Here is a 13,117-nt window from a genome sequence, read left to right as displayed (position 1 = left end):
GGTCGCGGATTGGTGGTCGAAGCTTGACTGGACCATGATGAAATGAGTTGTATCATCGTCATCGTACTTCCCTTCTCCCCTGCTCTCCCCCCACATGGAGTGTTCTCATGTGGGTGTATTTTGTAGATATGGAATGCACAGCATGACATGATTGCTTGTGAAATAGTGAGATTAGTTAGACGAATGTTATTGAGAGAAGGAAAACGTTTCTGAAGAATTTTTTATTTCTCTCGAACAGTACAATTGGTAGAGTTTTTGTGGAGAAACACTGACAGAAGGGCAAATTTTATTTTACAGATGTTTAAAAGACAAAAATAAAGACTTGAAATGTACATGCCATTACAACAGGCGATAGAAAAGGCCAGGGGTATCTTGAAGGTACACTAGTTATTATTTCATCATTGGATAGACACAAAAAAAAAATCTTTAAAATTTATCAAAGTTACCCCCACATTAGTCAGATTGTCAGAAGCACTGATTTAATTTAATTACAATATTATTGTTTATTATGACAATAAGAAACATATTGGCACTGGAGTAAAATGATAAAGTAAAATATACCTCACTAGCCTTATGAACATGAACATGGCTAGTCATCAAAAAATATATGTGCTGTACCTCAGTACAACAACAAAACTTAAAGGAATAAATTCATGGGCGGCTAGAATTTATTCATACAAGATCTAACATATTTTTGTGTAATGTTAATCAAACACAAAAAGTTAGATGTTTACCAACAGTTTTCCAAATGACCTGGTGCTTTAATCCCAAACCCCCTATATATATATACAATAATAATAAACTATCATTAAACCAAATGGTTCACAAATTCAAAAATTGAACTCTTAGGAAAATAGGGAGATGATACAATGCATAAGTACAAACAGATCCATACAAAAATAATGAATGAATGACTTATAACATAGGTCTGGTAAGTCAGTTTAAAGGGAGATTGTAGGCCTCGGAGACAAAAAAGAATATGATATTTTTGGGCACAACACATACAATTTCCTTTACTCTAACTATACTATTGGAAAAGTACTCCTCATCCAATCAGTCTTTGATAGAATTATTACCCATTACCCAATATAAACAACTTTCAATCAACTTTCAATGGAACAGAACCCACCCAGACAAAACAAAAATAAAGAAGAAAATGTCTTTTAATATCCACAACTTCAAATTGAATAGTAAATCATAAATCATATCACTGTTTTACATCTGTATGAGGCTTTATGAATTGAAGTGATCAATAAAAGAAACACCACTACTACTTCCAGAGGCAGACTCATCACCATGTGAACTTGGATAGGTGGCAGTTTTGTAAGCAGCGCCAGTTGAAACTAGAGTTTGTGGTACATTGGAGCTAGAGGATCCATCAGTAGTCGGTTTGGTTGCCCACTTGCTAGACAACGTGTCCATATTTCTGCAAAAATATGTTTAATATTGTTACTGTATTCTATAATTCAGGAACGTGAATAAAACATGTCCACACAAGGTAGCTTTTTGCTTAAAGTATATTGTCTTTAAATGTAATAGCTCCAGCTACTAGAGTCTGTTTGACGAAGTAAGAGACAGCTACTGATTTGTTTGACAGTACATTTCAGACAATGTACTCTTTCAGACATACAGTTTGGTCCATAGACCCCTTCCTTTCTGTTGCTTATTCTTATACTGTACCGCATGAAGGCGTGCCAGCGGGCTGGCCTTCCGTCGCTCACCAAGGCGCCTTATGGCCCCGTGTGAGTATGCAACGCGCCCGCACGCTTGCATGCGGTAAAGTATAAGCATATTAAAGGAAGGGGTCTATGGACCACCCTGTATGGTATGTTTAGTTCTGCAAATAACGAATACATACCTATTGATAGGTTTCTTAACAGAGTTCAGCATCGGTCCAGGTACTTTACGCTGACCTGCTTCTCTTTGCACAAGTTCCAACAACCCTACGCTTGGGAGCCATGCCTGATAGAGATAAATAGAAAACAACAGTGAGAACTAAATAATCTTCAACAGTGAAATTATGGTAAGGTAAATCCATTTCCTTACCTTGGCTTTTTGTGCAGTTGCAACTACATTACGTTTAGGCTCTTGATCATAAGCAACTGATTCACATCCAAAATGCTCACAGTACTCATGAAGAAACTGGCGCTTCTCTCTATTCATAACTTCAAATGAATAGCTTCGACTTTTCTGCTTGGACTGTAAGCAAGTAAGAAATATTTGAAGTATTATACACATTGTATAGGGTAGGTAGATAAGTAAAATATATGCAACTCAAAGTATGAGTCAGCAACAACGTTTATTTTTTACCTCCTTGGCTAATTTTACTAGTTCAGTCAGCTTCTCATGAGCATTTTGACAAAATAAGGGATCTTTTTTGGCCATGCCTCGCATGAAGTCTGAGTAACGAGGAGTTAGTTTCTGACTTATATCAGGATTTCGAATTTGAAGACCTATGGCCATTCTGCGATTCCTTTCAATGGCCTTGCATTCATCATTGCACTCAAGCCTGAGAAGAGAAAGGCAGAAATTTATATGTACCTCAAAAAATAAGCATGTTGACTATCAGATATTGTTTGGCCCAAGATTAAGACCTCTGATATGGCTGGATATGGGTCACAACAAAACTAGCTGCTAAGATCAGAAAGGAAATGGAAAACTACTTACGATTTTAAGTATAATTTTTTGGTACTGGCATTACCCATAATGTCTCCGATATCTATACTATGGCCTAGCTGAACATCTGCCATTTTAGAGGCTAGCAGTGAAGTAGCAATGCGTTGATATTCTTTTGTGTTTTCAGAACACGGCCTCATGGCTGAGCGATGCCCACATTCACAAGTTACTCTAACCTGTAATTTACACAGATATTTCAATTATAACATGACACAATTGCATTTAAGATACCTTAAAAGGAGCTAAAACCAGAAAGATATCACACCGTTTCTTTGCATGGCACATCTGGACAACTGCCTTCATGACAGGGTGCAGAGCAAGGATGTTGGCAAGTGGGTCGTGGTGAAATACACGGTTGAGTGCACACTGCTCCAAGACGCAAACATTCTTCCTTGTGACACAATTGAATGCACTTATGGCGCCCACAGGGCAACTCTTTGTTACATGGTAGACCACAAGAAAATTCTTTCTGATGGCAAGGAATACTTTTCCTTAACTGAATGAAACCAAACACGTTTGAGAAAAAATGTTAAGAAAACAATAGAGCAAACTTATATAGTTATACACAGTAAGTCCATACCTCATGATTTCCATAACAATATTTCTGGGTAAGAACTGTACAGGGAGGGCAGTGGGTGTCACTGTGACACGGATGAAGGGCTGGATGCTCACAGTCATGCTGACGAGAGCAGGGACGAGAGCATGGTGGGGGCTTTGTGCCACAAGGCACAGGTGGGTACAAAACTTCAACACCGCATTCACAAAACAATTCTTCAAAGCTGGTTCTCCAGCATGGTTGACAATGCCCTCGATGGCAAAGCTGTTCACAACGATGAAGTCCACAGCTCAGAGTGTGATTACAGGGAAGCGGACAAGGGTGATCTATTTCAATGCAACACTGCTGGTTACATTTGTGTTTAGCACAGCTGCGCTTCTTCGTACATTTCTTCTCACATCTGGCATCATCAGCTTTTGAGGTAAGTTGATCACAAGGCAATTCTCTGTCCATGTGTCCACATCGACACCGAACCATAGTCGTAAGCAAACATGGAGGACACCCGTCAGAATGGCAACTAGATTTACAAGTATGAGGGTTGCTCGGTTGACCACAAGAAAGTCTCCTACTACAAATTTTCCCACAGGTTGGAATAGGATCCAGACAATTTCTTCTCAAATCATCAGGTTTTGAACTTAATTCAGTTTTTCCACAAGGGCAATGAGTGATAAGGTCAGGAGTGAACTGGCATGGTTTGCATTCACCTTCATGGCACACATCATCACATTTGTGATTTCCACAGGCCAAAAACTGTTCACAGATTCCATTACAACTGAACTCCAGAACACCTTGGTTTTCAGGTATACAATCAACTTCTCTCCTTTGTTTCTTACAGAAACACACTGAAAACAGAAAGCGAGTTATGTAAGAAACAAACAAGGAAAAGGAAATTACAATTTGAAGCAAGAGTAAATGGAAATTTCATACTGTACCTTGTTCAATTTTGAGTTCACATGGCTCACATGCTCCAGCATGGCAACTTTTCTCACAATAATGGACACCACAGTTCAGAATCTTATTACAAATTGCTTCACAAAGTAAGGGCTTTTCTAAAGCACACTTAACTGTTTGAGATGTTTTGCCACAACCACAATTCCTGAAAAAGAATTGTATGTAAACAAAACTCACTGTACCAATGAAACCTTAATTGTAAGACCAAAGACACACCTTGTAACTTGAGCAACACAGGGTGGACAAGGACCTGGATGGCACAACAAAGTACACTTGTGGACACATTGTGGCCGTTGGCCCTCCCGCGATTTTCCACACACCTCCCCACAAGTGTGTGGGGTGTCATGCCGATTCCATGAAGGATCCACAACTTTGTTGCAAAAGCACCTATACTGAGATGGGAGAGTTTCCGTCACATTTTGACAAGCTGGGCAGCGCCAACCTGTCTCTATAAATAATGATAATAAATTTCAAGTTTTGAGTTAAAATGTGAATTTAAGAACTTTAATAAGTTAGATAATGAAGTGAATAAACCATAAACACAGCAACTACTAAAGAAAACCTTACCAGCCTTGGATGACTTAGCCCATTTTGTGACACATCTCAAATGCAAAACATGGAAACAATTGGAGCAACTCCACACAGCATCATGTTGTCTCACTCTATCACAACAGACAAGACATTCCAAAACACCACGAGTCAGCTGTTCTGTTAAACGTTCTCTTTGCGAAACATCGTCTCCATCTGAAAATAAACCAAATGTGTGTATAAAATATGGATGCAGAACAAAAAATGGAAGTGGTATGATGTGAATTCTTACCTCGATAGCTAAACTTCCTCTGAGTATTCTGCCGAGAATAGGAGCTGAAGTCATTCTCTCTCCGACTTGAACTGGATACCTCTCTCTCCATATAGCTACTCTCATTTGAGAATTGCTTGGAGTTATCATAATTAAAAGTTTCTTGAGTATTGAAATTGTGTGTTAAGTTTCTTCCTTTGGAGTGAACATTATTTCGCTGTCGATTTTGATCTTCCTTCATAAAATCATATTGGAATCTGCCTCTTGAGCTATAACCCTGAGACCTTAAGTCTTGCTCATAGCTATGATTTCTGTTACGGTCATCTGACTGTCGCTCTTGATTGCGATCAGAGTATCGCCTGTTGGGCCGGTTTGAATAATATCGATCCTGGTAATGGTCTTGACCTCTCTCAGAATGATGACTAGAGTATCTATCAAAAGACCTTGAATCATCGCCTGTTTCTCTGTCCGCATGATTGTTACGTTCCCAAAATCTAGAACGATCTTTACCTCTATTAGGCTCATCTCTTTTCTGAGACCGCATAGGTACCTGATCTCTGCTTTCTCTGAATTTAGATCGATCACCATAAGGTGGTTGATCTGAATGTTGGTCAGCAACTTGGTCCCTATTCCCATTACGGTCTCTTGGTTTGACATAACCAGGACCATTATCTTTATTATAATAGGGTTTCAAACTTTTGCCTCCAACAGCTTCTTCAAATTCACCACCTTCAGAAAAATTGTTTGCAGAAGCTTGACCAGGACTATCTTTTCGGCTTTTGTTGTACCCTCTATAGCCATTGAAATATTTTGTTGCACTGGATGATTTTGACGATGTCTTAGAAGAGGATCCACCGTTGGAAACATCATTTGATCTAACCGGAATATTACCTGCAGGAAAGTCATTCCCTTCGGAACCGGAAACATTACCATAGCGGTTTTGATACTTTCCACTAGTAGAATGTCTGTCTAGAGTCTGTTCAGAAAATCCTGAGGAACTGTAAGATTGCTCTCCTACATTTTCTCTGGGATGACTCCTGTAACCCTGGGCAAAACTTCTAGGATTCTTGGATTTCTTGAAGAACTTGCTCTTATTAGCTGAATTTGGTACAAATTCTGTAGCAGTAGCTGTCAAAGAGGAGTTAGCAGCCAAATCAGAAAAGCTGGACGCTCCTTCATTATTTCTCATGAAATTGTTCGATCCACTCGCCATTTTACAAATCCGGCAGAACAAGATAAAAAGAGAGAAAAGGAAGGGGTCACGATTTCACGCATGCAACAACTGTTGGGTTCTTGATACTTGGTTGAACATAAGGTGCCAATAATTTATCAGAAGATGAATCGGCCGTGTTCATGCTCCAATGCTCAATATAGGAAAAGATTCATTCTTGGGCAGAGAAATTGTCCAGAAGAGCGCCACGGTAAAATAACGAGCCTACAACAATCTTGATATAACCTCTCAATGCTTGAAGAAAGTTATCACTCACAAGTTGATACCTTTACTATGCTTCTGAATTCGTGCGATTCGTGTTCAGGTCCGTCCTAATGAAGCGCAGTAGTAGTACTAAAGCGAGGGCACGCTGTGGGGCGATTTTCAACCCTTCCCTTCGCCCGTCCAAGATAAATCCGTGCCCCTAAAATTCCGTCATCAATCGTTACCATCGTCGACGCCGTCGGACGGGGACGGGGGGGACAGACGGACACGGACACAGACGTATGATGTGATGTGGATGTGTGTGTGCGATAGAGACTGGCGTGAGAGAGGAAGAGAAAGTGAAAGAGAAGGGAGCGTGAAGGAAGTGTGACGTTTGTTGTGACTGTGCTGTGATTCTCAATGATGATGACTGCTTTACACATGACAATGATGCCCACCTCTGGCACATTTTCACAGCCAAACTAACTCGAAGTATTAGTGGAATGTGGATTTAATAATAAGAACTAAAATTAAAATAGTTCATAAATGTTGTCATACATATGAGAAATTGTTGGTGTAGAACGGCAGCATGTTCGCAAGCAGAAGCAGAATACGAAATAATCACAACAAGCACATAGAGTACCTTCAGAAGTATACCGTTCAGCATTAGAGGTTGCTACAGTATTAATTCATTTATCGAACTCTATTGCAAATATGGCAAGTCTTTTAAGAAATAGGCTGAAAAGTGTGAAACTAAAGTCATTCCATAACCTATCGTGCCGGGCTATTACCATTAGTTCCTTTATGTGCAATAACAAGCCTCATGAAATTAAAGAAACAGTGTCGTTACTGAACGGGTGAGTCTATGATACAATATTAATTTATGGGTCATGCTGTTTAAGGCATGTCATTTCCCATATTTTTCAATTTTTTCCATTCTATCTACAGGAAAACGTTAACATTCTCCACAGGAAAATATGCAAAAATGGCCAATGGATCAGCCGTTGTTCAATCTGAAGACACTGCTGTTATGGTCACTGCTGTCTGCAAAGATTCACATGATTTGCAAGATTCTTTTCTTCCCCTGACTGTGGAGTTTAGAATGAAATCAGCAGCAGCTGGTCGTATACCTACAAATTACCTTCGTAGAGAACTTGGACAGTCTGAGCGAGAAATTTTAACTGCAAGATTGACTGACCGCTCAATACGCCCACTGTTCCCTAAAAACTATCTCTCTGAGGTTCAAATTATGTCTAATTTGTTGTCTGCTGATGGCATCAATGATCCAGAGGTTTTATGTATTAATGCAGCCTCAACAGCTCTGTCATTGTCTGATATACCATGGGATGGACCAGTTGGTGCCGTGCGTGTCGGATTAATAGGTGATGACATTATCATTAATCCAACTAGACACGAGCTCCAAAAAAGTGCCATGAACTTGGTTGTGGCGGGAATTAAATCCTCAAAAGTTGTTATGGTCGAAGGGAGTTTTAATGATCTCAATTTGAACACAGTCTTACATAGTATTAAGGCTGGTATGAAAGAAGTGAAAAAAATTGTAGCTTCTATTGAACAATTAACTATAAAATGTGGTAAAACAAAGCAAGAAGTTAAGGAAAAAATATTTAGACAAGAGTTGCTTGAATATTTGCAATTACATTATTTAACTGACCTCAAAAACATATTTTCTGATTTCACTCTAAATAAACAGCAACGAGACAAAGCTGTTTCATCTCTAAGAGATTCTATAGTTAAGAACATAAAATCACAGGGTATTGAAACTGTTGAGAACAACATCAATCATGCATTTAGTGCCTTTGTTAGGAATGTCTTTCGTGACCTAATATTTGAATCTAATGTGAGGTAAGAACAATTAAATTAACTGCGCATTACTTTTCATCTCTTCATCTTTTATTCCGTTTTTAAAGTAAAATTTTATTTGTTTTGATTAAGGTGTGATGGAAGAGGTTTAAATGATGTTCGAGATATATCCTGCGAAGTTAACTTGTATAAACCACTACATGGTTCTTCATTATTTCAAAGAGGACAAACTCAGGTCTTATGTACAGTTGCATTAGACTCTCCTCAGTCAGCGGTGAAGACTGACTCCTACACAATCCTTACTAGGTGGGATGATCAATGTTCAACTTCTGGTAGCATCTTTTCAGTGGGTTATTTATTTCATTAATGTAATTCTATTTCAGTGGTCTTAAGGAAAAGAGTTTTTTCCTCAACTATGAATTTCCTGGGTACGCCACAAATGAAGTTAAACAAGGACGTGGAGTTAGTAGACGAGAAATTGGACATGGAGCTCTTGCTGAAAAAGGATTGCGTCCAGTTGTACCTGCTGATTATCCATTTTGCATCAGACTTACATCTGAAGTGTTGGAGTCAAACGGTTAGATATTCCAAATTCAGAGCACTTGGTCTTAAGACCTAGATCAGTAGTGATATAAATGCATAATTCCTTAGGTTCCTCGTCCATGGCAACCGTATGTGGAGGATCAATGGCATTATTGGATGCTGGTGTACCCATCTCAGCAATGGCAAGTGGGGTCGCAATGGGCCTTGTTACTCGTTGCCAACCAGACGGCGAAATTGAAGATTATAGAATTCTTACAGATATACTGGTGTGTTAATTTATGTTGTTCAAACCATATTTATTTGAGTTATTTTGTGCTCACATACTTTAACGTTTGTTTCCATAGATTTTTAAAAATATATGATGTAATAAAAGTTTTATATTTTAGGGAATAGAAGATTACACAGATGCAACAACTGTTGGGTTCTTGATACTTGGTTGAACATAAGGTGCCAATAATTTATCAGAAGATGAATCGGCCGTGTTCATGCTCCAATGCTCAATATAGGAAAAGACTCATTCTCGGGCAGAGAAATTGTCCAGAAGAGCGCCACGGTAAAATAACGAGCCTACAACAATCTTGATATAACCTCTCAATGCTTGAAGAAAGTTATCACTCACAAGTTGATACCTTTACTATGCTTCTGAATTCGTGCGATTCGTGTTCAGGTCCGTCCTAATGAAGCGCAGTAGTAGTACTAAAGCGAGGGCACGCTGTGGGGCGATTTTCAACCCTTCCCTTCGCCCGTCCAAGATAAATCCGTGCCCCTAAAATTCCGTCATCAATCGTTACCATCGTCGACGCCGTCGGACGGGGACGGGGGGGACAGACGGACACGGACACAGACGTATGATGTGATGTGGATGTGTGTGTGCGATAGAGACTGGCGTGAGAGAGGAAGAGAAAGTGAAAGAGAAGGGAGCGTGAAGGAAGTGTGACGTTTGTTGTGACTGTGCTGTGATTCTCAATGATGATGACTGCTTTACACATGACAATGATGCCCACCTCTGGCACATTTTCACAGCCAAACTAACTCGAAGTATTAGTGGAATGTGGATTTAATAATAAGAACTAAAATTAAAATAGTTCATAAATGTTGTCATACATATGAGAAATTGTTGGTGTAGAACGGCAGCATGTTCGCAAGCAGAAGCAGAATACGAAATAATCACAACAAGCACATAGAGTACCTTCAGAAGTATACCGTTCAGCATTAGAGGTTGCTACAGTATTAATTCATTTATCGAACTCTATTGCAAATATGGCAAGTCTTTTAAGAAATAGGCTGAAAAGTGTGAAACTAAAGTCATTCCATAACCTATCGTGCCGGGCTATTACCATTAGTTCCTTTATGTGCAATAACAAGCCTCATGAAATTAAAGAAACAGTGTCGTTACTGAACGGGTGAGTCTATGATACAATATTAATTTATGGGTCATGCTGTTTAAGGCATGTCATTTCCCATATTTTTCAATTTTTTCCATTCTATCTACAGGAAAACGTTAACATTCTCCACAGGAAAATATGCAAAAATGGCCAATGGATCAGCCGTTGTTCAATCTGAAGACACTGCTGTTATGGTCACTGCTGTCTGCAAAGATTCACATGATTTGCAAGATTCTTTTCTTCCCCTGACTGTGGAGTTTAGAATGAAATCAGCAGCAGCTGGTCGTATACCTACAAATTACCTTCGTAGAGAACTTGGACAGTCTGAGCGAGAAATTTTAACTGCAAGATTGACTGACCGCTCAATACGCCCACTGTTCCCTAAAAACTATCTCTCTGAGGTTCAAATTATGTCTAATTTGTTGTCTGCTGATGGCATCAATGATCCAGAGGTTTTATGTATTAATGCAGCCTCAACAGCTCTGTCATTGTCTGATATACCATGGGATGGACCAGTTGGTGCCGTGCGTGTCGGATTAATAGGTGATGACATTATCATTAATCCAACTAGACACGAGCTCCAAAAAAGTGCCATGAACTTGGTTGTGGCGGGAATTAAATCCTCAAAAGTTGTTATGGTCGAAGGGAGTTTTAATGATCTCAATTTGAACACAGTCTTACATAGTATTAAGGCTGGTATGAAAGAAGTGAAAAAAATTGTAGCTTCTATTGAACAATTAACTATAAAATGTGGTAAAACAAAGCAAGAAGTTAAGGAAAAAATATTTAGACAAGAGTTGCTTGAATATTTGCAATTACATTATTTAACTGACCTCAAAAACATATTTTCTGATTTCACTCTAAATAAACAGCAACGAGACAAAGCTGTTTCATCTCTAAGAGATTCTATAGTAAAGAACATAAAATCACAGAGTATTGAAACCGTTGAGAACAACATCAATCATGCATTTAGTGCCTTTGTTAGGAATGTCTTTCGTGACCTAATATTTGAATCTAATGTGAGGTAAGAACAATTAAATTAACTGCGCATTACTTTTCATCTCTTCATCTTTTATTCCGTTTTTAAAGTAAAATTTTATTTGTTTTGATTAAGGTGTGATGGAAGAGGTTTAAATGATGTTCGAGATATATCCTGCGAAGTTAACTTGTATAAACCACTACATGGTTCTTCATTATTTCAAAGAGGACAAACTCAGGTCTTATGTACAGTTGCATTAGACTCTCCTCAGTCAGCGGTGAAGACTGACTCCTACACAATCCTTACTAGGTGGGATGATCAATGTTCAACTTCTGGTAGCATCTTTTCAGTGGGTTATTTATTTCATTAATGTAATTCTATTTCAGTGGTCTTAAGGAAAAGAGTTTTTTCCTCAACTATGAATTTCCTGGGTACGCCACAAATGAAGTTAAACAAGGACGTGGAGTTAGTAGACGAGAAATTGGACATGGAGCTCTTGCTGAAAAAGGATTGCGTCCAGTTGTACCTGCTGATTATCCATTTTGCATCAGACTTACATCTGAAGTGTTGGAGTCAAACGGTTAGATATTCCAAATTCAGAGCACTTGGTCTTAAGACCTAGATCAGTAGTGATATAAATGCATAATTCCTTAGGTTCCTCGTCCATGGCAACCGTATGTGGAGGATCAATGGCATTATTGGATGCTGGTGTACCCATCTCAGCAATGGCAAGTGGGGTCGCAATGGGCCTTGTTACTCGTTGCCAACCAGACGGCGAAATTGAAGATTATAGAATTCTTACAGATATACTGGTGTGTTAATTTATGTTGTTCAAACCATATTTATTTGAGTTATTTTGTGCTCACATACTTTAACGTTTGTTTCCATAGATTTTTAAAAATATATGATGTAATAAAAGTTTTATATTTTAGGGAATAGAAGATTACATAGGGGACATGGACTTCAAAATTGCTGGAACGAAAACTGGAATAACTGCATTGCAAGCAGATTTCAAGATACCTGGAATTTCATTGGATATCTTACACAAGGTTTTATCTGAGGGTCATACAGCAAAGCGAAAAATAATCAACATAATGAGTGAAACCATTTCTTCTCCCAGGTACGAGAACTTAAGTAAAAAATTAATTTTTTAAATGTGGTCCTCTATACTTTGCCCCTACTTGGATATTGATAGAAAGGGTGTAACTGCTAATTTTTTAGTGTCAAAGAAGAAAACATGCCTATCCTAGAGACGTTTGAAGTACCTGTGCAAAAGCGGAATTTGTTACTTGGACCAGCATGGATCAATATTAAAAAGCTATTTCTCCAGACTGGGGTTCAGGTATAATTAACAACAGTTGCTAGATTTCAGTTATATTTTTACAATTTTTGTAGTCTCAATGCAGTGGAATGACTTTTAGATTACACATGTAGAAGATACAACGTTTTCTGCGTTTGCACCAAATGATGCTGCAATGCAGGAGGCTTATGAAGTTGTGCAAAAGATATTGGATAGTAATCCTGAACCTCAATTCGAATTTGGAGCGATTTACAGTGTTAAAATTATGGAATTGAAAGAATCTGGTGCTATGGTTTCTCTACATCCACAACTTATGCCAGTTTTTATTAACAACTCTCACTTAGATGTTCGCAAGGTATGTGATCTTCATTCTATGAATTTAAAGCTATCCTAAGTGCATTCTGATATCTGATTTCTAATTTCTTATAGATTGCTCATCCTAGTGCAGTAGGGCTGACTGTTGGTCAGAAAATATCTGTCAAATATTTTGGCCGTGATCCTGTCAGTGGACAAATTCGTTTGTCTAGAAGAGCATTACAAGAGTCAACAGGACGGGTGCATGATTTAGAAAGTTTGACTTCTCATTCTACTCAGCTTAGAAAGGAAAGAATAGTGGCTAACTCAGAATGTGAGAATAAAAATGTTAATTTAGAAAACGAAAAGTAGTAATGTAAATAAACTTTTGTCATAAAT

The 13,117-nt window shown here is 38.5% G+C and overlaps 2 protein-coding genes across 8 annotated transcripts; one reads left to right on the top strand and one right to left on the bottom strand.

The window, feature by feature from the left end:
- Window positions 1-202: 202 nt before the first annotated feature.
- On the bottom strand, window positions 203-6,195 carry LOC113211688 (protein shuttle craft). The gene is made up of 11 exons (XM_026430149.2): window positions 5,004-6,195; window positions 4,751-4,927; window positions 4,400-4,631; window positions 4,165-4,328; window positions 3,257-4,074; window positions 2,942-3,172; window positions 2,668-2,852; window positions 2,311-2,509; window positions 2,047-2,199; window positions 1,859-1,962; window positions 203-1,426 (listed from the first exon to the last, which is right to left on the bottom strand). Exons 1-11 carry the CDS (start codon window positions 6,193-6,195, stop codon window positions 1,234-1,236), a joined length of 3,648 nt encoding a protein of 1,215 aa, XP_026285934.1. The 3' UTR covers window positions 203-1,233.
- Window positions 6,151-13,116, top strand: LOC113211698 (polyribonucleotide nucleotidyltransferase 1, mitochondrial). 7 transcript variants are annotated; one of them, XM_052263972.1, is made up of 10 exons: window positions 6,151-6,297; window positions 9,208-10,163; window positions 10,255-11,169; window positions 11,260-11,433; window positions 11,511-11,704; window positions 11,779-11,936; window positions 12,057-12,244; window positions 12,346-12,466; window positions 12,546-12,779; window positions 12,854-13,116. In XM_052263972.1, the coding sequence occupies exons 2-10, from the start codon at window positions 10,021-10,023 to the stop codon at window positions 13,088-13,090; spliced, it is 2,364 nt and encodes a 787-aa protein (XP_052119932.1). In that variant the 5' UTR covers window positions 6,151-6,297; window positions 9,208-10,020; the 3' UTR covers window positions 13,091-13,116. The 7 variants fall into 7 exon arrangements, with proteins under 7 accessions (XP_052119932.1, XP_052119931.1, XP_052119930.1 ...); XM_052263971.1 differs by lacking the exons at window positions 6,151-6,297; window positions 9,208-10,163 and adding an exon at window positions 6,756-7,253; XM_052263970.1 differs by lacking the exons at window positions 6,151-6,297; window positions 9,208-10,163; window positions 10,255-11,169; ... (1 more) ...; window positions 11,511-11,704; window positions 11,779-11,936 and adding exons at window positions 6,756-7,253; window positions 7,345-8,259; window positions 8,350-8,523; window positions 8,601-8,794; window positions 8,869-9,026.
- The last annotated feature ends 1 nt before the right edge of the window (window position 13,117 follows it).

The sequence above is a fragment of the Frankliniella occidentalis genome, unplaced genomic scaffold (genome assembly GCF_000697945.3).
Source record: "Frankliniella occidentalis isolate FOCC.00 unplaced genomic scaffold, Focc_3.1 Scaffold15, whole genome shotgun sequence".
NCBI classification, from domain to species: domain Eukaryota; kingdom Metazoa; phylum Arthropoda; class Insecta; order Thysanoptera; family Thripidae; genus Frankliniella; species Frankliniella occidentalis.
This window is presented reverse-complemented; position numbering and strand designations above follow the sequence as displayed.